General features: G+C 35.7%; 1 protein-coding gene across 1 annotated transcript in view; it reads right to left on the minus strand.

The window, feature by feature from the left end:
* The window catches only part of RANBP17 (RAN binding protein 17), a 434,944-nt gene that overhangs the window by 130,037 nt on the left and 290,258 nt on the right, over window positions 1-14,649 (minus strand). Inside the window, exons 15-16 of the mRNA XM_030927988.1 lie at window positions 2,808-2,881; window positions 1,711-1,791 (exon numbers count right to left, since the gene is read on the minus strand). Of these exons, the coding sequence (XP_030783848.1) occupies window positions 1,711-1,791; window positions 2,808-2,881 (155 nt within the window). The remainder of the gene's footprint in view (window positions 1-1,710; window positions 1,792-2,807; window positions 2,882-14,649) is intronic.

Consider the following 14,649-nt stretch of genomic DNA (forward strand, 5'->3'; position numbering starts at 1 on the left):
TGGTTTAAAATATTATAGCTTTTAAACTTTTATCTAGTAAGTTTTCTGAAAATATGATTTTTTATTTACTTCAAGAAGTACTCAAAAGCAATAAACAGCATGTAAAATAAAAGGCTATATTATTTGAATTAAAGAATATATAACAGGTTTAATAGGATAGAAAAAAGATCTTACATAGCAGACACAAATAAATTAGGCATTACGCAAATTAAGCTAAAAGAATACAAATCAAATTAATTTTATACTAAATATCAATTTCAACCTAAAAAATAGGGTAAATCTAAACAATAGATATATGCTATAAAATAACTGAGGCTTCTTTGCAGATAATATGCTCTCAAAGTAATTCATTGTGAAAAGGCCAGAGTTTGCAATACTAGGAAGTACTTATAAGCCACTTCATATGTTAGAAATAAAGAGTATTTCAGCATTATTATTAGAAAAAAAATATGGGTTGAGTTTTTTTTTAATAAGAAAAAATACATATCTTAAAAAGCCAAATGACCATTGGAATTGGGTTGTACATCACTTTCCAGTAAAAAGGAAAAACAGCCTGGACAGGTGTAATTTATCATTTTTCTGATTTAATATCAAAGAAATATATTAAAATAATAAAAAGAATCCTGAAATCCTCAAAATTTGCAGTGATAAATAGCCCTCCCTGTCTTTATTGCATTATACCTACTAACAGAAATATTGCATGGTGGATTTTGCCAGACAAGGACGATTATTTTCCAATAAAAAGTTGCATATTAAATTCCAGCACAAAAGTGGGTGTCTAATACTTTGGAAATCTTTTATGGTTTACCAAGGAATACAATTTTAAACTTAACTAACATAAACATATTCCTGGAATGAACCTGCATTAAAGGTTTCTATCCAATGCTACCATTTTCAGAATCTGTCCTCATATTAAAAGATCAGTTAATCTTAGTGATTAACTAATCCAACACTTATCTTTCACAAGTCCTATATATTTGATAGCTAACATAGAAAAGACAATCTACATGATTCTCTCTAGTTTTTAGAAATATGACAATACTGTCAACTATAATTTAGGAAGAAGATTCTTGGTTTTAGAATTTTAAAAACCTGCCAGACAGAGAAATCTAAACATTTAATGTATAATGGGAAATCTTATTTTAGATTAGATTAGATGTTGATTTGGTGGGGGCAATAATCAAAGAAATGGTCAAAAGCATATCATTTTCTTTGTATTACTCTACTGTGCCTTTCAACTAATGAAAATGATGTTCTTTTCAACTGAAGAATATTATAGATACATTTACTCATAGGAATGTAGTTTTTCTAAGGTAATATTTTTGGAATACTTTGACCTCCTTAAAATTAAGTTACATACTTTCTTTTAGGACACGAATTTCTGACAAATACAAAAAAGCATGAACTAAAATATATGTGGTTGCATACTTTCTTATATAACCATTTATTAGCCTGGGTGAGTATAAATATAACTGTAACTACTTAGGAATCTATATGTCCATATAAATTCAACAGTGATTCCGACTAAATGCTTCATAGTATACAGCTAATTAAAACCTTTCAAAAACATGCATTTACAGATAAGAATAAATGAAAGAACTTTTTATTTAAAAAAATTGCAAAAATTATAAACAAGAAAAATACCTGGTAAATTAAATGCATTTGCTAGGTTGTTTATACATAATGTCAGATATACAGTGAAAAGGATATCCAACAGAAAGGTCATTTAGGAACTGAAGAGTCCTTGAAATTACAGGCTCACATCTTCCCCAGTATTTAAGATTTGTAACACTAAATATGAAAAAAAGTCTTTAATTATAAGTAAGTTATTTGTTTGTCTAGGGAGAATCAGAGAATACACATAAATTTATGTAAGTTTGATGACCTAAGTCACAAATATTTTGAAAGTGAAAAACAGGCTCAAAAACATTTTCTATTCTTTCTATAGCATATTCAAAATTATATGCAATCTACAGTGAATACCACACTCCAAATGGTGTATAATTCTATATATTTAGTTTTGTAAATTAAAAAGTTGTCTAAGTGTTTCACCGGAAAACATCAAGTTTGTACCCAAAACATAGGGAGGAAAAGCAGGAGTCACAAAGAAAGCCAGAGGCTCACTGTTACTGCCAAATAATGAACCATCAATCTGTGGCTCCAAAACTCACTTCTTATGATCATAACTGTTTATCTAACTTTGTTCTCTGCAATCAAGACAGTGTTGTTTGTCTGTTACACAGATAAAGCGGGGTGCCAGGTGGAGGCATGCAAGTTTGGCTATGGGTACAAAGTTATGTCTGTGACTAGAAACTAGTTTATTCTGCTAATATTGTAAGTCCAACATAAGGACAGTTTCCATGAATATGTCTCTGCCAGACATAGGTTTCTCTTAGAACTAATGAATGCCCTATCAGACCTCTTTCAAAGATTTCAATTTGCAATAATCTCTTCATGTGGTCTTTCAAATCAAATATACAGGTGTTTTTCTTTTTAAATTAAAAAAAAAATGCTGCCCAATTGATCTGAAGAGTCAAGGTCTGTAAATCTTTTAAAGTCATCATCTGATGCTGCACACTCCAGTTGTATGGAAACTTGACAAATTACAATGTCCTTTGGATGGTGAGTTTTCAATATGTGAAATTAAGTTTCAGTTAAGAACAATGCTAATATTCTAACAATTAAAACATAATTTTAGGTCTTTTATTTAAAAAACTAATATATAAAAAGATTTAAATACAGTAAAAAGATCTATTACATTTAAAACAACAACAAAAGAAAAATCAAAGACCAAAACAAGAACTCACATTTTTGTCACGAATGTTTCTAGAACGTGGTTGTCATCTGTTATTCCTAAGACTTCTGACATACAAGCATATACCTGCATTAAAACACTTCATTGTTAAAAGCTTTATTATTAACATATATTTTCAAAAGACTATTCAAATTGAACAAACATAAGATTTAATGCACTGTTGTATCCACATTGAAGTAGGGAGTGGGTGAGGGAGCAAATGAATTTTTAAAAAAGAATCTTATAATTTTAAAATTTGCTAACTTTTTCCTCCAGAAAGCTCCTATTTTGAAATATATAAACGCTTACACACAAACACACCCATATATCCATTTTGCTCCCACCACACCACCTACATTTTTTTTCCCTCAAAGTGGTAGACCACCCCTTTCTTGAAGACAGGAGTAAGTATGCAAAGGGCTGGAAAGTAGAGTACTTCAACAAAAGGCTCCAACACTTAAAAATTTTCCACCTATTCTAGATTTCAGTAAAATATTAACCATTTCAGGATTATTTAAGGCAGTTATAAAAATAAGGATTTTAAAAAATCAAAGGAAGTTAAAGAACTTAAGAGAAATTCTCCTCAAATATTACCTAATTAAGCTTCCCCAAATATACAGGTAGGTCTTACTTTTCATGCTGACACTGAAATCCCAAGCTCAGGGATTCTCTGTTGAAAACATCAGGGCCTGGGAATCCACTAAGCTTCCAATTAGGGAGTGTTGGTTGCAGAGTTTGGGGTGCAACATTTCAGTCTCAATCCAAGCCACATTGAGCTTATAAACACATACCCCATTTCAAGTGGGAAAATGCCACTTATACTCCTTACTAGCCTGGCAAAGCTGAGAGGTGGGTTGACACCTCCATACTCCCTGACGCTCTGGTGTGATTCCAGGTTATCCCTGCCAGACACCAGCTGTATGGGATTTCTCTTCTGTGATTTGATCCTCTATGATTGTGTTCTCTCACTTTCTCCTAATCTGCCTACTTCTCATGTACAGCAACATAGCTTCTACTCCCTCTGTCTTTTTTTTTTTTTATATCTGAAAACAAGTTTGATACACCGCCATAGGTCATGAAGGTAAGATAAAAATCACAGGGGCAACACAAATCACCCAGAGCTATAGGGTCACAAAGGGGACGAAAGCTGCCATTGTAGAAATTTCTTTTCTGTATTTTAAACACCATTTAAACCAGCAGGTTGTGTTCCAGACTTTCAACCTGAGTCCTGTGTCTGGAAGGTTTCTCCTCAGGCTGATGGAGTCAATCAGAGGGAGAGAAGGAGGGGTTAGGTGTAAAGGGTGACAGAAAGAAGGAGGGGCTGAATGGTGGGGAGGAGAAGCTGCGGAAGAGAGAGAGAGAGAAAGAGAGAGAGAGAGATTGAGATTCAAATTCCTGCTGCCTTACCTACTAACTTCTAAGCCCTACAGAAAAGCATTTCAATGAATATATGTCTGTGGCTTTGCCCATGAGAGTAGGCCTTCATCTCTTACTAGATTGAAGTGACCATTGTTGCTTGTAAGATGTTTGGGGGAAAGAGGGAGCTAAGGAGAGAGAATCTAGAGAAGTTACTTACCAACAATCCTCAATAATCACAAACCTTTAGGCACAAAGAGGGCTCAAATGAAGAATGATATGTAGAATGGAAAGTTTCCCTAAGCTCACCATGATGCAAAACCTCTCTCATATATAGAAGTATACATATTGGGTCCCTTGGAAAACCTGGTATCAACATGATTGATGGCACACAAAGCATTTGACAACTTGGCCTCAACCTACCTCATCTTCCACATTTCCCTCAACCTCAAGCCACAATAAAATGCTGATGGATCACTGAGGCATCTCATGCAATTTCAGATTTTTATACGTTCATGTGCTGGTCATTTTGCCTCAATCAGCCTTCTTCCTCTTTTTCCCCTCATACTCATTCAAAAGTCTCTCCTCTGAAGTCTTCCTAGGCACAGTGATTTGAACTCTCCTTTATGTTCCCACAACATCCAGTCCACTCCTCTATCATGGCACTTTTCACACTGTAACTGTTTGAATGTCAATTTCCCTCATTACACTGAGTGCTTCTTGAGGGGTGACACTATGCCTTATTCTTTGTGTCCCTAATATCGCACCTAAGGCAATATTTGTCAAGTGAATACGATGTGTTTTTAATGTGCAGTGGCAAAAGACACGGTCTGGATCTACTAGGACTATTTTATAATGTGAATATTACACAAAGAAAGAAAAATGACTTTTCCCATTAAGCATATATTGGATTCTATGTATAAAATACATAGAATCATAAATTACAACAGAAAAAGAAAAGTAGCTAGAGAGAACAGCTTGAATATTTAGTAACTGATTATAGCAATTGTCTTTTAATTTTATTTTAGTGGCACCCTCGTCAAAAGCAATCCTTAAAATAAGCCCAGTTTTATAAAATCAACTAACAGTAGGGATCAGACACCCTACTGTGTGCCCTGCTTTGCCCACTTGCTCAGTTCCAGGGCCAGAGACTGTGTGCCCTTAACTCTGACTGGAATTTAAAAGGCACGTTTGTTTAACAAAGATGAAAGTATGAATGAGTATGTTTAAACTACAACTCAAAGCACAAATTCTTTGATGGTATACAGGATCATTTTTATAGATAAATGAAATTAATAATAAATTCCATGACATAGCAGGCATTATCTCAAATCACTTATTTTCTTCTTATTGTATTTATATCTTTACTGGTTAATTTTCTTGTTTTTGATAACATAACTACAGTGGACTTTTGTAAAATCAAATTTTACATTTTCAAGACATTATAAATGCCTATTTTTATGGCAAAACTCAGAAATAATATAATTTTTGTTTTAATTATTTTATTATTTATTTTAAAATGTGATTTTAAACATTTCAAACATTTTAACATTAAAAAATGTGCTTTCTAATTCAATGGGTCCTAAGGAAGTTTTCCTATCGTGTCCCTGGCATTCAAAAGAGGAGGAAACTAGGCAGGCAGGTCTGCTGTGTTCTGCTGTCAAAACAGTTTCTCAAAGATCAGATCTGACCCAATAATATACTAGAAAAACAGTCAACATTGACACATGGCAGTGCTTTAATCCACAATTATCCTTGTAACTTGCACCATTCCTTTTATCATCCATTAGCTTTGATTCCCATTATCCCATCTAGAACTGTGTCAACGCTTTTGTCCTTGGGGATTTCTCTCCACTACTAGGATCTGACAGTCAAGCTTGAGTACTAAACAGGATCATTACCTCTTAAATCCACTTATCTGATCTACTGAATAGTAAATTGAAAAGCTCATTAAGAGCAACAATCTGATTTGTTTTCACGTGTGACAGGGTCATTTAAAATCAATGTACGATTACAGCGTTTCTTTTAAAAGACTGTTCCTCATTTTCCAAGGTACCTTATCATTCAGATAACATGCAGAAAACATGAAAATGTCTCCAAACATTTGAAATTTAATTATCCCTTTTAAACATGGATAATTTGGGAGTGAGAAGTAATTTGTTCAGTTAGGAAATACCTACAAAATTGTTTATCATCAAGCACAGGTCAATGAAAGTCTTCTACAGAAAAATCTTCTAACACAGTATTTAGAGTTTTTAACACTTTCTACAACTTTTATCATTTCACCCGAAATAATTTTTATGACACCAAGAAGAAATCATATTGCAATATCTATTTTAAGGAAGTACATAGGAGTTACATAGGAATGCAAGAAAAGGAAACAAAACAAAACAAAGCAAAACTCACTTTCAGTCCACAGATTCCTTGTCTCTTATTTCAGAATCCATTAAGACAATCTCATCACAATGAAAAATGAGTCAAAATCTAAGAAATAAGAGACTAAATCGATCTGTGTGGTCATCCTTCAGAGAAGGATGGCCAGTACAATGACACTGAATATATGGTTATGCCTTTGGTTATGTGTTTTATATAGTCAGAGACGAACAATCTGTAACCAAGCTTTTGCCTGTCTTAGCCTTCCTCCCTTCTTTCCTTCTTCTGCATTTCATAATAAGGCTGCATAATACACTGTAAGCTCCCTGAGAACAGAAATGATGCTCTGAGTTTCTTAAATCTCACATGCCTACTACTCAATAATGTTTCTTAAATGAATAAAAAGAATATAGCGTTAAAATGTACATTTTGGCCAATCCCATTTCATGTATGATTCTTTAACAAAAGGAAAACAACCCATAAAAGCATGTATTTTTCCCCCTGTAAAATAATATACCCCAAATTCTACTCATCTGGGATGAACATTAGTAAAATGTTGTCATTTTAAAAGATGTGGTTTTAATGCTTAAATAATATTTCTGGAAGAAGGTCTCCCTGTAGATTCAGTAAGAAGAGTCTTAATTTGAAACCTTGTCAGCCTTTTATGGGCACTTCTCAAAACATATAATAGAATATGATATTTTTGTAGTAATAATTTCCATGTGAATATGTTTTCTCCACTATTTTGAGCATATACTCCTGGAAGGCAGGGGAAATGTCTATTTCTCTTTACATCTCCAGTAGTATATTGTCTTAGAACACTGTCATGATAAACTTAGCGAAATAGAAAAGACACAGACTTTGGTCCCAAAAACATCTGCATTTGAATTCTATATCTGCCTCTAACTAGGTGTTTCTTAAGGTCTCTGAATCTTGGTTTCTCACCTATAAAACAGTAACAATAATAATACCTACTTTAGGCCGGGTGCGGAGGCTCATGCCTATAATCCCAGCACTTTGGGAGGCCGAGGTGGGAGGATTGCCTGAGCTCAGGAGTTTGAGACCAGCCTGGGCAACACAGTGAAACCCCAAACTAAAATGCAAAAAATTAGCCGAGTGTGGTGGTGTGCGCTTGTAATCCCAGCTACTCGGAAGGCAGAGACAGGAAAATTGTTTGAACCCGGGAGGCGGAGGTTGCAGTGAGCTGAGATCGCGCCACTGTACTCCAGCCTGGGTGGCAGAGCAAGACTCCATCTCAAAATAAAAAAAACCTACTTTATGGGCTTTTGATTAGATTAAATGATGATCCTGAACTCAGAGCCTGACATTTAGTAGTTACTCAACAAATGCTATTTCCCTGTACAATCTTTCATTGACCCTTCTGCATAGTAGGTGCTAAAGTGGTCAGCTAACACCTTTTGAAGAGAAGGCTCTACACATGAAAAACAACAGAAGAATCAGAAGGTGCTTACCTTGAAGATTTTCACACAGCATAAAGATGGTTAAAACAAATAAACAAAATCTTATAATCTGTGTCCATAACTCTTAAATCTTCACAAACACATTCAATTAACACCTTCTAGTCAAACTCAGAAATTGCATTTGTTTAAAGGCATAAAAGAACTGCTTCAAAATTTCATGATATAAAAATCAAATTATTATTTGATTATTATTATTATTATTATTATTATTACTTCTCAATGGTTATTGTCTTAGAAGCTAGAAAAATTACCCATTTTAACCAGTTACTCATCTCTCTTGCTCCTGAAATATGGAAAGTGATTAGAAATGTAAGGAATTATCATTATCACAGATTTGAGAAGGCATGCTCTTAAAAAAAACTGTTTTTAATATTTTAAAACAGTTTGCTTTCTTAGCTGTATTTATTTTACTGCAAAGGTTCTTACACATTTAAGAAAACAGCATTTAGATAGTACATAATGCTTCAATGAGCCAATGCATGTTCCAACTTCTCAACTCATCAAATGACAAATGTTGCCTGTAGAATTTGCAAGTAGCTTAAAAGATCTTACATATGGTTTTAAAAAGGGAACTAGGTAAGAAAAATAGATGAGGGCATAAACTACAAATAGCAACATAATTTTGAGTTGTAAATTTAATAAAGAATAAAAAAAAGCATGTGCTATAATAATTTTTAAAATTTCTTTTTCCAATCCTAATCCGTAGTCTTGGGTATCTGGAGCACTGTCTCTAACATTCTGGTTATAACTCTGAGGAAACTAATTATGTCCATCTTTAAATTTGAAGTAGATTACAGAACTGGGAAACCAAGAATATTAGTTCCTAAAGATTGTATGGATATATAATGACAGTCACAGAAATTCAATAACAGCCCTCTATGAAATGCACTCAAAAGCACCACATGAAACAAATTAAAAAGAACAACGAATCTCTCATTCTGTGCAAATAAGAAAATAAGAGAAAACACTGGTTCTATAGGTTTTCAAAAGAGTTTTTATAATGAATTAAGATTTTGGATAATGAATCTTCAGAAAATTACAGCAAGTTAATACCCTTAGGCTTTCTACAAATGTTTAAGATGTTATAACTTCTCAAAGAGCTTTAGTACATTGTTTAAGCAGGCTCAATGCAGAAAATTAACAGTGCTGTAGAAGTCAACAACAAAGTATTTTGCCGTTGGACGACAAACCTTCTGTGAACCAATTTACTCTCAAAAACATATCAGGTAATACAAAAGTGGAAACACAAAGATCCCCCAAATATTACTGTGAATTTTCAAGTATTGTTTCAATCTATTGGAATGACTTATTAATGAAGGTTTTCAACTGGTTGTAAATTGGTAAAACAAAACCTGTCACTGGAAAGGATCCAATATAATGAAAGCATTAATGTTCCTTAGGAAGAGAATTTAGGAACACAGTATGAAATCACTTACTATGAATAAGAAATCAATGTTCATATTTTTGTTTTAGGCTTCAAGTGCCTTTGAGGTCAATTCAGTGCTTTCTATAAGAAAGACCTCATCAATGTGAAAGGCATTAGTAGAGGAGGGAGAAAGAGAGGTGTAAGAAAGAATAGAGCATTTAATGACTTGGATCTAAACCATTTGGAACTAAAGGTACTTAGCTCTTTCATTAACATTTGAAGCAGGGTAAAATATGATAATCACAATTAACTTATCACCATAACAAGAGAATTAATGGTACAAACATCATTGCTGTATATTAAATACACAAACTTAGTGACACTGAATAGATCCATATTAATCTTGGGTGACTAATTTTTCCATATCATTTAAAATAACATCACTAAATATAAGCCTGAAATCAGACAGAAAAATCTTTTGCCAGAATTTAATTTTAAGACCATAATTTATGTTGGAAACCAAGTGGGAAAAGGTGAATAATCCTGCTTGCCTCATTCAGTTGAATAAAGAACGGCATCTGATAAAGAAAAACTGGTTATGGAAGTATAAAACAAATCTGAATGTTAAACATTTATTTCAATTAGAATATCTGAACCCACCATCTGTGGTGGCCATCTTGCTAAGGGCACATGTACCTAACAAATCTCTTAAGAGGCATTCCCAGTCTGCTTGAATAAGCTATTGTATAAGAAAACTTGGAGTGACCACTTTGGCCTCACATTTCCTTCGCTCCACATCCTGTGGCACAAAGCATGAACTCAGCAGGCTGGGGTGCAGGGCTGCCTGCTGCCTTGTGATAATCCCCTCTCCCAGTAGGGGCCTCCACTGATGCATGGCTAAGAACATGCTTCCTCTTTTGCTTGCACCCCAGTGGGGTTTCCATTTCTAACTTGGGCCCAAATCCAACTGCTAAGGAAGGTGGAAAAGTTAGAAAGCTCCAGATGCTGCCAGAGATATTTTTAAGTCAGTTTCTAAACAATAATTTATTAGAAAGAGTACAGGTATAATGTGAAAACCAGCAAGGCTGGTAATTTTGGAGAGATTCTTTCCCTCCCACCCCCATCCAGATCTAGGGTCTAACTACCACCTGTTCAACAGAAGCTGGCTGTTTGCCTTCCTTTCCTTCAGGGAGCCACTGACTAAGGATCTCCACCAGCATGAACCTAATGCCTCCCGACAGGCCTTCCCTAGCCAAGAGGGACCTGGGTTGAGTGCACCAGTTACTGGTCACAGGATATGCAGTCCACAGAAAGACTCCTGTGGTGCAACCAGCTGAAAGCCAACCAGAGAAAATGGAGAGTGTACATTTGTCCTGACACAGCTTTGCTCCTGCCGGCTGCCAACTCTCTCCATGTCTGGGGCCAAGCTTCTGTTGAACTAGTCTTCTATGGATAAAGCCATGGTAAAAGCCCTGGGTAAATATACTATCTCCCCAAGCCCATTCAAAAAGAAGCTAACTATGGCTATGGCACCAGATGCTTGGAAAGGCGGCTTGATTTTAGTAGAGGATTTTGGGACCATGTTTTGAAAGAGCATTTCAGACATTTAAAGGAATATTTATAATTCTTTGTAATAGCAAGTTTATAAGATGACACGATTAGATTTTAGGGCAAAGAAGCTGATGCTGGATGAAGTTTGTGAGAGGGTGATAGTAGAGGTGGGGAACTGGGAATTGAAATATTTTGTTTAACCCCCTGTACCTCCTAAAGGTGTCAGCCAGAAACACATTCTGGCACAAGGGATACATGTGCTCTAGACACTGTTCAATAACAGATGCTATTCAATGTAGCCAAATAAAACTTTCTTAAGTATTAATAACTGATTAGAATTGGTTACTCAGCAATGTTAGCATCAAGAAATCTAGGGTGCTTTTGCACTGTGCAACCACATTTAATATAGGCGTTGCAGCTAATACTGCTTATTAGTGGACTACTAAACCTTTGGCTGTAAAATATGCACACTGTAAAATTATATAGTGCATAAAAAGGGAATTAAGACAATGCATGCCTACACTTAATCACTGTGTGCATATGCCTGTTTTACTAATAAGAATCTGAGGCTGTAGTGAGACAAGCACAAAGATTGCTGCTTCACCATCATAACCAGCAACCCAACTCACCTTAACTATTTTCCAAGCCTTCTCTGGAACTCTGGTACATCGTTCCTCAGGAGTACAACCTAAAAAGCACAAAGTTTAGGGACCTGCTACCTGGCACCAGAAATAAGAGCAAAAGGCCTCCTCAATCTCAAATAGAAAGGAGAAAGTGGCTGACAATCTCTGTGGTTGTTACGTACAATATTCTTGGGACTTTGATTTTATTCTGGAGCCCATGACCGGAGACATGGTGAAGTCCTGTTCAAATTCTGGATGTGGTTTTATGAATGACAGTGGGTTTGCTTCAATGAGATAATTCCAGAAACCAATTACTAAAAGCTAGCCCTAAAAAGAATAAAGCATAAATAATATTTGATAGAATGATTTTTAAGAATCTCAGCCGGGCGTGCTGGCTCACGCCTGTAATCACAGCACTTTAGGAGGCTGAGGCAGGTGGATCACCTGAGTTCCAGACCAGCCTGGCCAACATGGTGAAACCCCACTTCTACTAAAAATACAAAAAATTAGCGGGGCATGGTGGCATGTGCCTGTAATCCCAGCAACTTTGGAGGCTGAGGCAGGAGGATCACTTGAACCCAGGAGGCAGAAGTTGCAGTGAGCTGAGATCGCTCTATTGCATTCCAGCCTGGGTGACAAGAATGAGACTCCACCTCAAAAAAAAAGAAAAAAAAAAAAAAAAAAAAGAATCACTTAGTACTGCTTCCCATGAAGCACTTTCATTATACAAGTGTGGCAACTGAGGTGAATGATTTAAGTAGGCAAACTAACCTTCTGATGGGCAAAAGTACATTTTTTAACTAGGGTTACAAAGAATAGTGCCACAAAACAGGAGGTAGTCTAATGGTTAGGAATAGATTCTGAAGCCCAAGACTAGTGAGATTCTGCCACTTACTAAGTAATTCTGAGCAAGTTGCTTACCCTTTAGATCTTAGTTTCCTCAAATATAAAAAGGATGACAGTAGTACCTAACCTGTGGAATTTTTGAGAAGATTTAAATGGTTAATTTATGTGAAGGATCTATAACATTCCTGACATATAGTAAAATTTTCATAAGTGTTACCTATTATTATTATTGGAATGTCCCTTTTCTTTGTGCTTTATCTGGACTAGATACTAGAAAATAGACATATGTTCTAGGGTATGTGAGTAGCTTTAGTAGTAGTTAGAGGGGAGAGGGCCTTAATGAAAGGTAACATAATTTCTAATATTAAATAATGGGTCTAGTCTTTGAGTCTTGCAAAGAAATAAAGTAGTAAAAAACGTGATAGAAAAAAAGTCAGGAGGAAAACAGAATGGTCTGTGGTATTTGGTTGTTATTTTATCTCAATAACTTATCTGCATCACCTATATTGCCAGATTCAAAGCTTTTATTCTCATTTTTTGAGTCAATACAAGTTCCTGCTTCCTATCTCCAAGGTAAGTTTTCAACTCACTAAGTAGATGATCACTGTGTCCAATAAGTTATCAAAGTTTTCCCCATTCAGTTCAATAGGTCCATCCAATTGTCCAAATTTTCTCTTCTTTTTTGTTGAGATGGAGTCTCGCTCTGTTGCCCAGGCTGGAGTGGCGCGATCCCGGCTCACCACAAGCTCTGCCTCCTGGGTTCACGCCATTCTGCCGCCTCAGCCTCCCAAGTAGATGGGACCACAGGTGACTGTCACCACGCCTGGCTAAGTTTTTGTACTTTTTTAGTAGAGACGGGGATTCACTGTGTTAGCCGGGATAGTCTTGATCTCCTGACCTTGTGATCCGCCTGCCTCGGCCTCCCAAAGCGCTGGGATTACAGGCGTGAGCCACCGTGCCCAGCCCAAATTTTCTTTACTAAATTAATGTACACAGACACGGGATTCCAGAACACCATCATTAGTTTCAAATTATTAAGAGCTCTTAGGTGATGGGCTCCCAAGGGGCATTCTCTCCCAGTAGGAACAGAAACGGGCTACCTTTCATGAATAAATACAGTACTACTGATCTCTGACACTAGACTATGGGTTCCAGGTTGCTTCTCCTATTGTAGGATACAAAATATCAAGGATCTAGCTTAGTTCTTTTGTGACTGATGGCTAGCCAGGACTAGACATCCAATCTTCAGTTAGAGAAATGAGTCTTTTCCTTGGGAAATAAAACAGCTAGTATGGAGATGAAACTTATGACATTGGCATTATCAGTCATCACACTCTGAAACTGGTCATTCCTGGACTCATGCCTAAATACATACACAGCCAATGTGATACAGTGAAAAGCAAACTGGGTTCAGAGTAAGATGATCTGGTTGAAACCAAGGGTCTGCCACTAAACAGGCTTTTAATTCTCAAATTGTTTCACATTTCTGCAAAATGGTACTCATATCTATTAAACAGAACATTGCTGAGAAGACTAAATGAGAAAATATAATGGATAATTCAGCAAAGTGGTTAAATGCAAAGTAGAAACCCATTGCAGGTTAGATTAAGGTTGAAGATAAACTGTATTCTCAAATGATATTTCCTAGATATTTCTCATTCTACATTACCTGAAAATACAGGATTCATAACTTTCAACATGGATAATGTTTTAATACCCAACACCTTAATCTTTAGGAAGGTTAGAGAGTACCATGTGTTAGGCAGCCACACCTGCTGGAAAGTGTGGTATGACAGTCCACGGCTCATGAAAGCAAATGACCAGATAAAAAGGGCAGTTGAGAACTGGTATCAACAAGCATGAAAATATTTCTAATGAGTCAGAAAAGTGGGCCAAGAGGGAGCATGGAAGGAAGTGACCATGAAAACTGAGAGACAGAAATGGACAATAAATGCGCAAAAGGCTTAAAAAAAAAAAAAAAAAAAAAAGAGGTTACAACCAAACTTGAGAATTGTAATTCTCAGCAAATGGAAAGCCACCAGTACTAAGGTGTTTGGTACATTGCACAATTTTCTATCATGTTATAATTTTTCTTGTTAAAAGTTTCCAACTAAACTTACTGGGCATAGGAGATTTTCCATGGAAATGCATTTCCAATTTTGTAATGGGTGTCAACCAGAAAATGCAATTCACATAGGAGAAACTTGTTTCAAAGCCAACTTGTTTAAACACATCTATTCAGTAAAGCAAGGGATACTG

The sequence above is a fragment of the Rhinopithecus roxellana genome, chromosome 3 (genome assembly GCF_007565055.1).
Source record: "Rhinopithecus roxellana isolate Shanxi Qingling chromosome 3, ASM756505v1, whole genome shotgun sequence".
Taxonomy (NCBI): Eukaryota; Metazoa; Chordata; class Mammalia; order Primates; family Cercopithecidae; genus Rhinopithecus; species Rhinopithecus roxellana.